Source organism: Natrix helvetica (assembly GCF_964273705.1).
Source record: "Natrix helvetica genome assembly, chromosome: 2".
Classification (NCBI taxonomy): Eukaryota; Metazoa; Chordata; class Lepidosauria; order Squamata; family Natricidae; genus Natrix; species Natrix helvetica.
Window position 1 is genome coordinate 110,698,145 of NC_138552.1, and position 17,294 is coordinate 110,715,438.

General features: G+C 41.4%; 2 protein-coding genes across 4 annotated transcripts in view; one reads left to right on the forward strand and one right to left on the reverse strand.

Annotated features, from left to right (window-relative positions):
• Positions 1–4,208: 4,208 nt before the first annotated feature.
• On the reverse strand, positions 4,209–15,448 carry LOC309385946 (solute carrier family 25 member 36-A-like). Its single transcript, XM_081940786.1, has 7 exons — positions 15,126–15,448; positions 8,385–8,561; positions 8,185–8,262; positions 7,852–7,952; positions 7,564–7,630; positions 5,967–6,250; positions 4,209–5,866 (listed from the first exon to the last, which is right to left on the reverse strand). The coding sequence occupies exons 1-7, from the start codon at positions 15,215–15,217 to the stop codon at positions 5,670–5,672; spliced, it is 996 nt and encodes a 331-aa protein (XP_081796912.1). The 5' UTR covers positions 15,218–15,448; the 3' UTR covers positions 4,209–5,669.
• An 859-nt stretch (positions 15,449–16,307) lies between these two features.
• Positions 16,308–17,294, forward strand: part of PEX5 (peroxisomal biogenesis factor 5) — a 42,583-nt gene continuing 41,596 nt past the window's right edge. Inside the window, exon 1 of one of the 3 annotated variants that reach the window (XM_081942127.1) lies at positions 16,308–16,353. Coding sequence is in view for 2 of the 3 variants with exons in the window: in XM_081942123.1 (XP_081798249.1) it covers positions 16,370–16,393 (24 nt within the window). In the remaining variant the exon portion in view is untranslated. Of the gene's footprint in view, positions 16,394–17,294 lie in introns of all 3 variants that reach the window. The other 2 variants (XM_081942123.1, XM_081942128.1) reach the window with 2 other exon arrangements.

Sequence of the window (17,294 nt, forward strand, 5' to 3'; positions counted from 1 at the left end):
CATGCCACTATCAAACTCAGTGAAATCTTTTTTCTGCTTTTTATTTTCCTTTATTGGGACACCTCCCCTTTTTTCAATTTTTCCTACGCCACTGTCAAACTCAGTGAAATCTTTTGTTTATTATTTTCCACCATTTCTACCATTTCATTACCCTTCCCCTTTTCTTCCTTCATTTCCTGCTTCTCCTCAGATTCTGGCTTCAAAATTCTGTTTAAACTTAATTTTAATGATTTATGCATATTTTTATATGCATAAATCACTAAACGCAATTCTTCAAATTCCCACCTTTCCATAATGTCCAGTTTCAAAGTTACAGTTAGTTATACAGTTAATTATAATTTAAGTTCCAAATTTTCCAAGATTCTTCTTATTTTGCAATTCTGGTCCAATTTATATTCTAGTTCAGTTAAAACAGAGAGGTTCTGATCCAGCTATATATTTCAGTTCAGCTAACATGAAGAGGAAGAGAGGGGGGAGACATCTTAATCATTTTGCTTTCTTTGTTATTTCCTCCGACAAAGAGGAGTTTCCAGCAATACAGCTTGATATTTTAAAATCCAGATTTAAATCCAGGCTAGTGCTTTTTCTTGATTTTTTTCCCTTGTGACATTCCACCTCTCATTGATTAGTGTTGCTTAAATTATGTTTTAATTAGAACAAACTCGGACAAATCAAATCTCCTTGGTATGCTTTTAACTTTTGTTTCTCCTCCCCCTCCTGCTTTTTCCAAATTCTGATTTATGTCTGTTGGTTAATTAAATCTTCTTTCCAAGCTTTACAATTCCATTCATCGCTCAGACAAGATTAGATTATAAGGGAGAAAATAGTTAAGATATGTTAATTAGGACAAAACTCGAACAAAGCAAGTCTCTTTGGATGTGTTTTTAACTTTTATCTTCTATTCTTTATAGAGTTCTCCATTATTAATTAATCTCTTTTAAAGATACAATCTTTTCAAGTCCAGATTCAAAGTTTGTGTTTCAATGGGTTAGTCAATTCTCTGCATTCCTCATTTCTGTCACCAAGTTGTTTAAAACAAGCAGTTCTTTTTGGGCTTGATTATTTTTAATCACCATTTCCCCCCTCTTCTTTCTTTTCTTTCTGCCAAAATCCCAATCTATCCATCAATATTATTTATACTCACAAGGTTCTTTGCCTTTTCCAAATTCTGGTTTGTGACAGTTGGTTAATTAAATCTTCTTATCAGGTTTCACATACCTTTCGTACACCACTCCTGCTTAGATGCTTTGGCCAGCAGCCTTCAGCTTAATGGTAGCCATGTTGCCATGCTGCTTTCCCAGACGCCGATTCTAAGAACTAATCTCTGACCTGCGAGGAACTTGTTACATTCCTCTAGGTCTAATGAGACTCAGCTCCCTCTTCACTCCCCCCACAGGGAAGTTCTGATCCAAAAGGATCTCGGCATTGGTTTGTCTGACAGAATTTATGTGAGGCTCTTCAGAGCCCACATTTTTTCCATCTGTCTCGCTGAGGTACTCCCGCCCATTTCGAGGAGCCCTTACTCCGATAGGGAACCAGAGTCCTTTGCAACCTTTTTTTTGGTCTGAAAATTGCTGACCGGGCAGGAGGCTCGTTTAGGAGGGAATTGAATCCCTACATTGGAAAGGGAAACAAGGGATACTCTAGCTCAAGGGTCAGGGTAGGCTCCCCGGGAAAAGACTTGCTTGATGCCTGGGACAAAAAGAGGCAATTGCCTGTCCAGGTGGGCATGAAAAAGCAAAAAAAAAAAAAAAAAAAGCAAAAAGGTTGTGTGGAGTGGACTTTGCTCAGGGATGAAGCTGGAAAACCAACATGGCTAAATAAAGGTACTTAAAAGAAAAGGGAAATATATAAATAGGAACGTTGGGTGTTTTTTTTTGTTTTGTTTTGTTCCTCTTCCTTTCGATCGTCCATGTAACCACCTGATATGTTTGTTAAAATTTGTGCCTTCTCTAATTTAACTGAGATTTATAGTGGGAATCAGCAGTATGTGTAAACCAGTGAGTTCTTTTCCTTTTCTTGTTTTGTTATTCTTGTCTTCGTGTGTATTATGTGTGTGTCTTTGTGTGTCCTCGAGGTAAATGTAACTGATCCCTAGAAACAAGAATTTTAAATTGTTAGAAAAGGAAATTGTTAGTTAAAGGAAAGAAAAAGTCTCCATTCTGTTTTGTCTGGCCCACAGAACAGAGTGAAGACAACTGAGTTCATTTTTCTTTCCTCTCTGTGCTGTTAAGAAAAGTCCAAGATTATGAGTTAATGTTTTAAGTTAATTTACAGGAAAAGTTTCATCTTTGCAAATGCTTTTGCCTGGTGTAGTGGAAATAGGGCAAAGGGCTACAAGCCAGCAGTTTTGTTCACCGTTGACCACTTGAGAAGTCTCCTCTGCCTAAAGCCTGTGAATTGCAGGATTTATTTGGCAAGCAGAAGAATAGAATGTACAGGTCTTTAGGGAAGCTGGACAAGACTACTTTGGTCAAAGAACTGATAATCTAAGTCAGACGTGTATTTTGTTTGTGTGGTGTGTATATTCCAGAATATTTATATACATGTATAGATAGATATATAGTGTCTATGTATCTGTATGTCAGAAATATATAATTATATATTATACATTGTACACATTCACGTACTTCTCAACCTTGTGCATAATGTATGTCTTCCTCTACCACAACTCTTGAGAGTCTGAGGATTCTGAACATTATATTAGCTTTTCTTAACACTACACTCTTCTGGACCGAAAGCTTGGACATTGTTCCTTGGATCTGTTGAAATCACTCTCCCAACTTAGGTGTCACAGCCCCAAGTGCTCCTACCATTATTGGGACCAATTTGGCATGACTTTCTACATCCTTGCCAATTCCTTCTTCAGAGTCTGGTAATTCTCCAGTTTCTCATACTCAGTGGAGAGGGTGGTAGTGACATTCTAGCTTCAGGATTTGGCTGCAAATCCAGTTATTCTTTTGGCTTTTCTTGAGTCTGGAATATAATGTATGGTTGGCCTGTCTCAAGTTGTAATAGCAGCTTCCTCTTCACTACGTTGAAGCATAGAATAACTACTGTATTTTTTGGCATATAGGATGCACCTTTTTCCCTCAAGAGGTTGAAAATCTGGGTGAGCCTTATACACTGAATACAGCATTTTTTGCCTCCCGAAACCCCACCCCCTTCACCAAAATGGCCATGCATAGCCTTTAGGCTTCCAAAGCGCTCCTGGGGGCTGTGGAGGGCAGAAATGAGCGAAAAATTGGCCATTTTTTGCTCTATTTTGCTCCCCCAGTCCCCAGGAGCACTCTACAAGCCTCCTAAAAACTATGCAAGCCCTATTTTTGACAAAAATAGGCCCATTTCTACAAAAAACAGGCCATTTTTGCTCGTTTTTTGGGGGGTCCCACCTCCCAGGAGCACTCAACAAGCCTTCTAAATGCTATGCATGCCCTTTTTATGGGAAAAAAGGGCCTGTTTTCACAAAAAATGGGCTGTTTTGGGGAGGCCTGCAGAGTGCAAAAACTTTTTTAAAAATTTGCCTCTTCAAAATCTTGGTGCGTCTTACACTCCGAAAAATACGATAGCCGTTTCTCAGTATGGCTGCAGGTCTTCTGTCTATCCATAATTTCTTCACACACTTCATATATCCTTTTTATTATGTCTGCTGTCTCTCACATCACAGGCAGCACTTACCACTACATATTCAGCTATATATGTACGTGTGTGTGTGTGTGTTCTCTGTATCTGTGTGTATCTCCCTTTCTCTTTGCTTTTAATCTCTTAGGAAACAACTTCTTGCCGAACCTAAGGGTTCAATGGAAAACAGAGTTTGAAAATCCCTGCTCTGTGTGTTGCTCCAGAATTGGGTGGCACCTATTAGGAATGAAAGGTTCCTATAGGGGGGACAGTCAAAGTCTCAGGGGGACCCTGGAAGACTTGAGCTTAAGAGCTTATTCTAAATGTGTGAGAGTTGAGATGAGAAATCCACAGGATTCTTTTAATTTTTCACAAGTGGAAATTCCTAGGCCAGAGCTTCCTTTTGTGGATGCCACCTGAAATAGTCGCAGGGGAGGTCACTCCCTTTCGTTTCTCTTTTATATTAAAATATAATAAAATATTAAAAGGTGCAAAATTGTGGTGGGATAAAAAACCCATACAATCTATCTTAAAGCCTGGTTTCATTTCTTAAAATATGTCACAGTGCGTATGAACAAACTCTCAAAACTGCAGTTTTATTCATAACTTTTTTTTTCATTTTTAAAAACCTCATACAGACAGAAATCCAAGCACAAGCTTTGAACTGGAGGGTGTGCTAGAGTCCGATTTCAGGATTTTCTCTTCACTGACATTGTACAACTCTCTCCCACATGGAGAATTCTGAATAGCTGCCAACATATTTCTTCCCCACTTGATTTCTTTTTTCTTTTACCCTCCTGTTAGGGGGGTTAAAATCTACAAATCAAGAAATGTAAACAAAACCTGAGAAGATAAACACAAAGATAATCCATGAACAGCAATATCTCAAGGAACTTATTCTGCAGTCCTTAATGTCACTATGTTTCCTATGAACAAGGAGAAATACATGAAGCGGGGAGGGCACAGGTACCCCAACTTTTAGAGCAGCGGTCCCCAACCTTTCCACCTTGGCAGACTGGTAGTGGGGGGAGAGGATGGTTCTGAGCTGTAAGCGGGTGAGAGTGCATGAAACACCATATGCATGAGTGGCAGGCACTCGCACACGCCGCTGGAGCAAATGTTGCTTTGTGCATGAGGGAGTGTCCACCACTCATGCAAAACGGCACTTCGTGTGCGTGTGCGCACACTCACCTGCTACTTGCACGGCCTGGTTCTGGATGGTCCACGGCCTGGTAGTGGGCTGCAGCCCAGAGGGTGGCGACTCCTGTTTGTTGTTTGTTTTATTGGATTTATATGCCGCCCTTCTCCCAAAGGACTTAGGGCGGTGTACAACATTAAAAAACACACATCACGAAGGTTAAAAAGAAATTAGAAACATATCCAAAAAACAAACCCAATTAATAGGACAATAACATTTTAAAAAATGAGATAAAATTAACATTAACAGGCCAGGCCTAGAGGCTAAGCAACTTGCTCTTCTGGTAGGCTCAAAACAGAAACATTGCTGTATCTGTAAAGGTCTTGTCACTGGCCGATACTGATGGAGAGTTCAATTTTGAGATCCAAATTACTAATCAACTTCCAATAAAATGTCCAGTCTTCTTTGTACTGCTTTTCTTAAAAAACGATTTCCCCACTCAGTTGACAAGATGAGTTCCAGCCCTACGAGGAGTACGGCATAACACTTTCAGTGCACTAAACTGCATGATGGGCCTATTGATCACCTAGCCTGTGAGACCTTGGAAACATTCACCAGAGATGTTTTCTTCGATGCATTTCTGCATAGTAAATTCCACACCTGTCCCGGTTTGTGATCTGTATGTGCCCTTTTGTCCGTGCCTTTAAATGTCTGATAAAGGCCAAGAGCAGCTGAACATGCCTTTCACTGATCAAGCCTTCAGAACCACCCACTACAGAAGGCTCCTAACTTTTTAGGCTTTTCTTACAGGGTTTATGTGCTGTAATGGAATGGGGAAGTCTACCCCTTCAACCACCATACCCTTCAAAGCCTTTAGCAGCTTAAGCCGCCTGGCAAGAATAGAAAGGCATCACATTTTGGCTGCCAAGTGAATAATCAGCTCATAGGTAACCATAACAATTGCAGCATTGGGGATCTGACGAAGAAGATGAGCTGAAAGTCCACGATAAAGAGCTGAGGGGCCTTCTTCTCTGGCCACAAGCTGGAGAGTTTGCACAAAGGAGCGGTAACGACATCCCTCCTCACGTAGCCGTGTTCGAACAACCTCTATGGAAAATAAAACAGAAAATGAGTGTAAGGATGACAGGAAGCTCTCGTTATAGTCAGATGGAGTCAAAAGGAGAGCATGGAGCTCAGAGCAACTCACCATGTGGATAGGCAATGCATGAAGCACATGTTTTGGAGACAGCCGCTGCTGCCATTAGCCCGCAGAAGTCCTGGCCGCTGGATGGTAAGACAACTGATGGAGTCAAGAGCAGCTGATGTTCCCTGAGTCGCTGCTTCAAAGCCTCGTAAAGCACAAAGTGGATCACTGTTTCGGTGACACCAGCATAGGAGGCAGTAACCCCACGGTAAAAGCCACGCAGACCTTCTCTGTAGTAGACTCGCATGGCACATTGAAGGCCACTGGTGCACCTCTCGTGTCTGCCCCTGAAGGAAGGAAGGAAAGAAAGATTTTGCTTCGTATTGTCAATGTCTCTGGCTATGCTTTTTCAATACTAAAAATGGGCATCTAATGCTGCAGGTAAAACTTGAATTCAAACACCTACATTCTGCAACCAGTTTAAATCAGACAAATCAAGCAATTTAAAAAAATAACTTGTTTTGGAGGATTTTCTTTATTTACTTAGATTTCTATCCCAACTGGATTATTTTTTATAAATAACTCAAGGCTATGAACATACATACTACTCCTTACTCCTCCTATTTTCTCCACAACAACCCTGTGAGATGAGTTGGGTTGAGAGAGAGAGAGTGGCCCAAAGCCACCTAGCTGGCTTTCATGGCTATGGTAGGACTTGAACCCAGTCTTCTGGCTTCTAGGCCAGCACCTTAGCTACTGTACCGAACTGGTGCAATTTCTACTATTTTACATAATGTAGACATCAGGACATGCCGGGGGGGGGAGGGGGGGAGCCAACTCTGTAAGAACTGAAATTTTAACCATGGAAAATATTGTGCATATTGAGCATCTGAAATGCCCCCGACATTCAAGCATTTATTTGTAACTCTAAGGAAAATAATAAAAGAAAAGGCTGGAGTTCCCAGGACTCTGAATGTTGTGTGCAAGAGCAGGATAGTCTACAAGTAGTCCTCAATTTAAAACAGTTCATTTAGTGACCGTTCAAAGTTACAACGGCGCTGAAAAAAATGTCTTATGGCGGTTTTTCACTGTTGCAGGTTATCAAAATTTGGACACTTGGCAACTAATGCAATATTTATGACAGTTGCATGTCTGTGTCACCTGATCCCCTTTTGCGACTTTCCCACAAAGTCAATGAGGAAGCCAGATTCATTAAACAACCGTGTTACTAACTTAAGCACTGCAGTGAGTCACTTCACTGTGGCAAGAAAGGTTGTAAAATGAGGCAAAATTCACTTGACCACTTTCTCACCCCGCAACAGAAATTTTGGCCTCAATTGTGGTCAATGACTGCCTGTATTTGTACTCTGATTAGTCGTAACAGTTCACAAATCTCCCTTTTTACATTTGCAGTTAGCTGTTTTAAAAGCTAGTTTTCTATGTTGTCTGGAAATGATCTAGGCCAGGGGTGTCCAAACTTGGGAACTTTAAGACTTGTGGACTTCAACTCCCAGAATTCCCCAGCCAGCCATGCTGGCTGGGGAATTCTGGGAGTTGAAGTCCACAAGTCTTAAAGTTCCCAAGTTTGGACACCCCTGATCTAGGCAATGCACGTGGCTCAAATGGGATCCTAGACAGGTGCATTTCCCACTGCCCTTACCTGCGCTCCAGTTGCATCCGAGTCTTCACTAACCAGATAGGATTGGTCAAAGTGGCGGACGTGATGCCTGCAGGAAGCAGATGAAGGGAAGTCAAAGGGACCAACATAAAACATTGATTATAAAATTCCTTAAGACCTGAACATTATTTCAAAGGGTCGTCCCCGCCCCAGGGTAAAAAGGTGGAGAAAGGCGGATGTATACTGATGTGTATACTGATCATTCATTAAGCTTAAGGCATTTAATGATTAATGTCAACCCATATTTGTATGCATGGGATATTAATTCACCTGCACAGGCTGCTGAAATCATGTGAACTTTCTTGGACTCTGGCATAAGCACTGTGTTGAGTCTCTCCTTAGCTCCCGAATATGCAGCAAAATAAATGGCCCTGTAAATAGAAAGAGGAAATTGCATCTTAAAAACAAAGCAAGGTTGAATTTGGATGACAAACCAAGAAAAAAAAAAACAAAGGCCATGAGCTTTTTAAAAAAGTCCACTGATGCCATGCATCAAAAGGACCTGAACTCTCTGATAACATATAGGCGTTTACAATGATAAGCTCTGTAAAGTTTATGCTTGGATCATTAGAGATAACTACCTGTTCCATCAAACCATCTTACCTGGAAGGAGCAACTCCAATAAGATTAGGTCCTAGTCCTCGAAACAGGGAGCGAACACCTTCCTTCTCTAGAATGATTCTGTTTAGAAAGAAGTAAATGAGCACATTACTGTTTTTCAAGGTAGAGGAGAGTTGGAAATTTCTGAAAACATCAGCAAGGCTTCCCATGTTAACACAGATCTGTTCTCCCACATTGTTCACCTTAGTAGCTCAAGGAAGCCAATCCTGGGGAGTCCTGGGCGGACAAATGTTCCATTCACTCCTTGCAACTGTACTGCAGGTAAGCAAACAGGTCTTGGAGCCAAGGTGGAGGACTGTAGGCGGGTCTTCACCACTTCCAATGGGCAAGTCAGAATGGCTCCTGCTGTTCCACCTAATCTGTAGGAGTACAGAAAAGACATGCACAATCAACACGTTTCACCGATCAAAGGTGAGAGACAATGTTTAGTGTAATACTGTATTACACCCACCCCCAAATTGTCAAGGACTTTTGATTGAGCATATATTTAGGAACAAAAATATATGTGTGGTCTGTTATGTCCAGTAGAAAATTTAGTCATTCGTTGTTTGGTGTATTAACCAAAAGAACAATAAATGTCTTTTAGCAAAGATAATTTGAGATGAAGATAAGAAAAAGCATCAAGAATCCCTCGTTTTATTCTGACTGCAAGCTCAATTAATGCATCTATATTTAAAGGATTTTATTCTTTGACGAGATCAGACCAGAAGAGATCAGACATTTCAGTCAAGAATGATAATCAAAAGAAAACTGATTGGGAAAGTAGGAATGTGTGTGATTATGTCCACCAGGACTGACACAGCAGCCCTCGCCATTTTCATCTCTCGCCTATCTATTTATTTTCTCCATGGGCTGCTCTGCCATATTAATATGCGTCAGCTTCCAGATTTGCAGTTCATTAACATGCTGACGTCTTGGCTCTGTGGTTCCAAGCAGATGCCAAAGGGGGAGTGGGGGGGGGGGGGGGAAGAAGCCCCAAACTCCTGAACTTTGCTTCTAGAAATTGCTCAACAAGCTTTATTTTGCTGCCTGCATGTCTTGCCACAGCTTGCAGGATTTCTGCTACTGTGCACTTTGGCAACTGTTCTTTACCCTAGTAAATAATCAGTATTAGTCCAATAAATAATCTTTTTGTTCAATCTTTGGCCATATGTGCTATGGAATTGACTATGTTCAGGCCATAATGCAGCTTATATATATGTATAAATGTTTCTATCCAACTTTATCTCGTACAATTCAATATAGTATACAGAATGCTTTTTCCTCCTATTTTTTGCACAACAATTAACAACTCTGTGATGTAGGTTGGCCTAAAGCAGTGCTTCTCAATTATTTTCTGTCATGCCCCCCCTAGGAAGAAGAAAACATTTCACGCCCCCCGTGCGACTGTAAATAGTATCATTTGTCTATAAAATTGTTATAAGTACACCTCTGCATAACACAGTATCCTTATTAACGTATAAGAGAATAAAAAAAGAAAGAAATGTGGATCAATTTACAACAAAGAATAGCTTTATTAACTGTAGCAGAAAAGATTTAAAGGAGCACAGGATTTAAAGGAACACAATATTAAAAAAAACTTTAACCTGCAAAACAAAAATATATAAAATAATTTGAGCTCAGCCCCCCTTTACGGAGCCTCGCGCCCCCCCTGGGGGCCCCGCCCCACTATTTGAGAAGCACTGCCCTAAAGAGAGAGACTGGCCCAAAATCACCCGGCTGTGTTTCATGGCCAAAGTAAAACTAGAATTCACAATCTCACAGTTTCTAGTCCAGCTTCTTAATCATAACACTCAACTTCATCTTGCGATTTGCTAAGAAAAGGCCCTGCTGACTGGCAATTGGATAGGTTTATTCATCTGCTTGTGTTTATAAAAAAAATAAGGCTTAGAAATTACTTTTTGGTGCCTGTTTGAACAACTCTTTTTCTACTTCACTATAACCTCAATAATACATGAGCAAACAATCAATACAAACTCAAAGTAAACCATTCCAAACTATATTGCAGAAAATACGACTTCAGCAATAGACTGGTCAACACCTGGAATGCTCTACCTGACCCTGTTGTTACACCCTATAACCCTCACAGCTTCAACCTTAATTGTCGACAGTGGACCTCACCCCATTCCTAAGAGGTCTGTAAATGGGGCATACATAAGCACACCAGTGTACCTACGGTCCCTGTCCTACTGTCCCCATTTATTTGTATTCATTTCTTTCATTCATGTCCATGTTTGTTTTTATACATGCTATCTTGTACATGTTTGACAAACTAATAAATACAAATACAAATAATTTGGGCTTCTATAATTGCTGGATATTTCCTTAACACTCTGACTCTCTAATCTTCCCCTCTGTAGTCATCTGCCTCCATACTAGCAATATGGCAGGAAGAAGGAACAGCAGTTAAAGGAGCAGCCTCCATTAAGCTGGCATCTGCAAGCTGGCTCCAGAGAGAAAAGGAAATGGCAAGAGAATGTAGTTGCATGGAATAATATCTGGGCTAGACATTTTCTCACCATTCCCTTAGTGAGCAAGAAATCAATCATAGAACCAAAAGTAACGTGGTCAAAGAGATAAATTAGGCCATTGGACTGAAGGATATCAAATCTAAGCAAAGCCTTTTCAGGAGGGACAGAATGCATGTAGGTGAGATGAGGGTGTAATTTCCAAGAAGGGAACAGGGAAAAAACTCACTGAAGGAGGGAAAAGGCGAGAGAGAAAGCATGTCCGTCATAAAATGAGAAAGCCTGCAGTCATGAGATGGCAAATTAGTTATATTCTTTTTCTAATGTATCATCTGAAAACATGCATTTCCATGCATTTGGTATTGTGCACATCTGTATATATGTAACTAGAAACATGTGAAAAAAGGGAAAAAAATGTAACCCATTCCATTATTTTTGGTTGAACAAGATCCTAATCTGTGTTTTAATTAACGTAGGAAACCAGAAATGGTGCCAACAGGCTTTTTTCTTTTTAATATAGCACCGTAAGACAAAAAAACTGTGGGCTGACTTCCAGGGTCATCAACAATGCGTATTGCACAAGGCCACAGTTTGGACAGAGATTGTGTCAAGTCCAAAAGGTCGCTCTAAGCCAGATAACACAAAAATCAACTTGAGATCCTGTGGAAAGAGGAGAATGGAGAGAAAAAAAAACCCATCCCGGGAAAACCTTTTAAAAATTTGTAATACAGGTACTCCTCAACTTACAGCAGTTCATTTAGTGACCATTCAAAGTTACAACAGCACTGAAAATAGTGATCGTTTCTCACTTTTATGACAGTTGTAGCATTGCCATTGTCACATGATCAAAATTCAGACACTTGTCAACTGACTCATATTTATGACGATTGCAATCCCCTGGGGTCATGTGACCATCTTTTGCAAACCTTCTGACAAGCAGTCAATGGGGAAGCTAGATTCACTTAACAACCGTGTTAATAATTTAGCAACTGCAGTGATTCACCTAACAAATGTCTCACTTAGCAACAGAAATTTTAGGCTCAATTGTGGTCATAGGTTGAGGACTATCTGTAATGTAAATTGGTCACAGGCACCTAAATTAATCTTGACCAGGATAGGAGCACAATATGAACAATTCAGTGCCAAGCACTACCTAGAGGAGCAGCTATTGTATATTAATTTACTACAACAAATCATCAAGAAATCATATAAAGGAAGGGTTGGAAGAGACCTTAAAGTTTACCTAGTCCCACCCTATCTAGTGCAGAAATCTGCTACTATGGAATCTACAATAGCATCGGATTAAATACTACCAGGGAAGGAATTCTGCAGCACTTTAATACCTTTATTAGTCTATAAAGTTTCATAGCATTTTTGTTCTTTTCCTCAGTATAGTGGGAAGTTATATTGAAAAATTATAATTAATTATGCAGTACTGAAGTGTTTTTTTCAGATACCAGCCAGTGCAAATAAAAGTATAGTCAACTACTAGTGGAGAAATAAACTCGTTCACACAATCTCTTTGCCATGCTTCCCTCTCCAGAGCCTGTAGAAAATCATTTCAGCATAAACCATTCTCCTCCTATAATATGCTCTTAAAATGCATTCACGGTAGAGCTCTATGGGGGTAGTTGCTGACTTGCAATCATTGATTTAGCGACTGTTTGAAGTTACAATAGTACTCAAAAAAGATCCTTGCACTTATGACCATTGCAGCATTCAAGCACTTGGTAACCAACATATATTTACACTGGTTGCATGGTCCTGTGGTCACATAATCACTGCTTGCAACCTTCTCATCTAGCTTCTGACAAAGACAATGGGGGAAACTGGATTTGCTTAATGACCACAGGATTCTTTTAATGACTACAGCAAAAAATATCAAAATCGGATGTTACTCACTGGCAACCACCTCAGTTAGTGACAAAATTTCCATCCCACTTGTGGTTGTAAGTCAAGGACTATCTGAATTGCACGACACAAAGGAAAATGATAGTAGTTCGAGTCCTGCCCAATGTCATCAGCCACAGGAAATGCTGCCATTACAGTAATTACCATGTAAAACATGTGTTTGGCTATGAAAAGCTCCATCCAACTTCCCCAATATTTTTCCAAAGGATCATTTTCCTTTCAACCTAGATGACTGCAAAGAATAAGGGTTTTCTATGTCTCTTCGATATCACCTAGCTATTGTCAGGATTTGTGCAGCCCAAATGTAAAGTAAATGTGGCTGTAAAAACTGGCATACAATAAATAGTTTGATATGTGTGTAAAAGGAACTCTAATTGTAAGGCATGTCAAGGCTTTTCAAGGTAGATCAGACTAAGAAACCAGTCATGCAGGCCAATATTATTTTTATTTGGGAAGAGAATAGAAACAGTAGCGCATGAGAATAGGCACCATGGTAACAGTTTCTACGGTACTAGACAGAGTAATTTCTATAGCAGAAAAATATTATTTGTATTTAGAGGATTCTTTGCTGGAAAATACTGAAATACTGTTATTCGGGTTCTTATTATCCACACCTCCTCTTTCCTCTGCTCAAATGAATAAGCTATCAAGGAGTTCCCTCTGTTTATGTTTGGTTTTCACTGATAAAACTTGGTAACTTATCTTTGGAGATCAAATCTTTTCAGTCCTCATGGGATTTTGCCCCCCAACCAGCAGAAATATTAGACCTCGGCAGACCATGGGCTACATTTGGCCTGTGGAGGTGGGTGGCAGAAGGTGGGGGCAGTTATCGTTGGTGGGAGGGGCCAGCAGAACATCAGTGGTGGCACCCCTTCCTAACAGCCCCCGTTACTCATGTGGCCCCTTGGGAAAATTAAACGCCCACCCCTGGCAAATATTGTGGGTCGGAAGAGAAGATTGGGAAGTGTCTTGAAAACTAGAACAGCATGATTCACTGCTACAAACTTTCCAGCAGTCATACTGGGAACTCATATTGCCAAAAATGGTGATTACTGTTCCTCTACTAAGCCATGTGACGGCTTCAACTCCCAGAATTCTGGGAATAGATTCCACAAGCCTAAAGTTATTTTAAGTTGAAAAACATTGGCCGAGGGGGAACAATAATGGCATTCTTCTAATCTTCAGGCATAGAAGCAATTTCCACACATACATATATTAAACATGTCAGATAGCCTCTCCATCCACAAACCACCCCATATTTATTTTTAACGTTTCTCCAAATATGAATCTACTTTTTCAGCATATTTACAGCATTCACAATTTACTTTTCATTGTTTATTGCTCTAAGCAATGCTGCAAAACAAAAGGAAACAATTCAAAGCTTTCTTCTCCAACCAGGTGGATTGACCTGAGACCCGTCCTAAACAAAAGGAAACAACTCAAAGCTTTCTTCTCCAACCAGGTGGATTGACCTGAGACCCTTCCTTCTTTCTTGTTTCTGTGCCTGGTACCCTTGTGCCTTGGAAGACATTAGCATTTTGGAGCGTTCATGTGCTCTAGTTGAGCTTTTCTTGAGCTTCAGGGCAATTCCCAGCATTTCTAAACCTCTAAATAAAAACACAACCGTTCTGAAGAACAGCCAGAGCTACAAATGACGGCTGTCAGGAAGCTAATCGAACAGGCCATTGGCAAAGAATAGGTTAATGCGGGAGAGTCACAGGAAGGCGTAGGGGAGGTGTACACGGACTTCATAGCCAATCTCGTCTGGACCTTAATCACACCCACATCACTGATGTAGTTTTAAATCTTCCCTAAGTTGGGCAAAATAAATTTATCTTTTATTGATTTCAATAGTAGTGGAGAAGGGGTGGGTACTTGAAAAGCTGCCCACGTGTTCACAGCATATCCGGGTCTCCTTCTCCAAACGAGGCTAGGAGGGCAGGATGAAAAAGGATACCTCTGGCTAAAAAAAAAAAAACTTATGGAAGATTTCCTACCAGTAGCATTCATTACCAGTAGCATTCATCCTGACTCTGCCACTTGAGTAGGGGAGAACGAAATTTCTGGGAGTCTTTCAGAGTCGCCGCCGGCTCATTTTAACACTCATCTCAACTAGTGTGCAACAAATCCTCACTCGGTTATAACGAAAGCTGAGCAGCAACGCAGGAAAGAAAGCAACTGATCTTGATCCTACTTGCACACTGTCCAAGGAAAGAGACCTCTAGCGAAAGTTCCTGCAACTTTCTCGACCTTACTAAAATTTATACGTCACTGGTTCACAGCGGCACAGAGCAAAAGGCCAATTTTTAGCAATATTTAACGGGGGTTTGCAGAACCCCCGCCATGCTTATTAAGAGATGCCCAGGACTGCGAGAGTCACCTAGCTGGCAAACACGTGCTTTGGCCTCGCCCCAACACGCTGCTCTTGCCAGCCCAGCCGTCCGCGCTGCAGCAAATGCCGCTGGGTCAAGAGGGCGCGCTTTGGAGCTCCACGCGCGGGATCCCCGCGACGGGTCGTGCTCAGACGCCCGTAAGCTTACTCACCCGCCTGCCACGAGATGCAGAGCCGTGCTGTGGCGGGCCATCCCTCTTGACTCGCGCCTATGTGCCCGGCTGGGCTCCCGCCGAAGGCTCATTCCGTCCACCCCTCTCTTCGGCACGGCTGGTGGAGCCTGGATTCCAGTGCAGGCTTCCCCCCCCTGCGCTTCACAAGGCCCCGGTCCTTTTTTTGGCAGGGGGCGGGGGGCACTGCAGCCTGCGGGGGTCCCCGTCCGATACTGCCGGTAACGCAGACTTTCTCGCGCGTTGGCCAGTAGGGCGGCCCGAGGGAGTGTCACAAGTCCCGCCTTGCCCCGGCTGACGCAGTACCGGCGCCTCCTTCTCTGCGCAAATCGAAGAGCTTTCAGCTGCTTGGCTCCGCTTCCTCTGGGCAGCTTCTTCTAAACTCAGTCAGCATAGAGCTGGAAGGGACCTTGGAGGTCTTCTAGTCCAGCCCCCTGCTCAAGTGGAGATCCTACTTCACCATTTCAGGCAAATGGCTCCCCAGTCCCTTCTTAAAAACTTCCAGTGATGAAGCGCCCACAACTTCTCAAGGCAAATCGTTTCGCTGGTTAAACTGTCCTGTTAGGAAGTTTCTCCTTAATTCTAGGTTGCTTCTTTCACCCATTCTTGTCCTGCCCTCTGGTGCTTTGGAAAATAAATTGACCCCTCCTCTTCTTTGTGCAGCCTCTCAGGGTCCCACAGTAATGAGAGGTGAAGCCACTGGGAGGAGGAGGCCCTGCTTGGAATGCCACCAATGGGCAGAATTGCTTTTTCCCGCCATTTATTTCGAGGCAAATAAAGTGGAAGTTGTCGGTGCTTAGTTGCACCTTCCTCACATAATAATCCAAAAATGCTATTGCATCATTTATTTATTTCGTATGACGTAGCAAAATGCAACATATTTTGGGGTGCAATATACATTAGCCTTGTCGTGGTGCATGCTGGCTGCTGGATCTCAAGGATTTCCCAGCAAGACGAAGCAGCACGAATATCGAACATAAAAAATGGTTCTGCTGCTGAGGATAGGAGGGGGTAGGTCGAGGTGGCCCTTCTCCCTGTCATCCTTCCCCCCCCCACCCCGGTTAAATGGTACGGTCCGGTTGGCTCGGCTGAAGAAACTATTTGAACTTCCTTTGGGGCGTGATTGTGATTGGCAGCTGTTATCCAGCTCCGCCTCTTGATAGCAACATTCGTCTGCTCAAACTGCTTTACGGCGGCTGAACTCAAGCTGGTGGGATCTGTTTTTTATGTCGCTGTGCTGGAATATACCGGTAGTACAGAAGGGATTTTAACAGGACTGGTCTCTTACCTGTTTGACTTAAAGGCGGAGAGAACCATAGTATCAGGAGATATATTTAATGTAAAATCGGCGAAGATGGTTTGAGGGATAGGATGGGATTTTTATTTGTTTTGGAGAGGAGGAGTCAGGAGTTTTTAATACAATGTTTGATATTATATTTTCTATACTACAGTTTTAATACAAAGTCAATTTTATGGTTGGGAGGCAAGGAGAAGGGTAAGATTTCAATTGGGTTTGAGGTAGAATTTCAGAAGGATAGTATAGTTTTGCTATTGAACATTAATTGTTTGATGCATGTGTCCCCTCTGCAAAATGTGAACATGTTCTCCCAAAATGTATAAACAAGAGTTAGAAATCCTAAATGAAGCCCTTTAATTGACTCAATTATTTATGAAAGACAGACCATCTCTGGTGCATTTTCAAAGTATTTCCCAAAATAGGGAGCTGCCTGGCTGAAGTGTTTAAGTACAATGACAATAAAGATTATACTTATACTTAACATAAGTATAATCTTTATTGTCATTGTACTTAAATACAACGAAATTGGTTAACAGTTCAAAGTAGTAATTGCTATTTATCTCCGCATCAGTTTTACATCCACAGTTTGTACCATAAAGGCTGATTTTATTACATTCATTATTCAACTGTTAAAGAGGATAACCATTAATACAAAAATGCACATTTAATAAAGTTTACAATATTAACTTTAAAATGTCTGCAGAGACTGGTTAATGAGGCTGAGCCTCCCTTCCCAAGACTTGTAGGCTAACTTTAGGCCTAAATAACTGGGCTGAGGTTGAGAGTGGTTGTTTTCCGGATTAAAGCTGAGTTTATAAGCAGTATCACACATGGAAAACTACATACCTGATCTG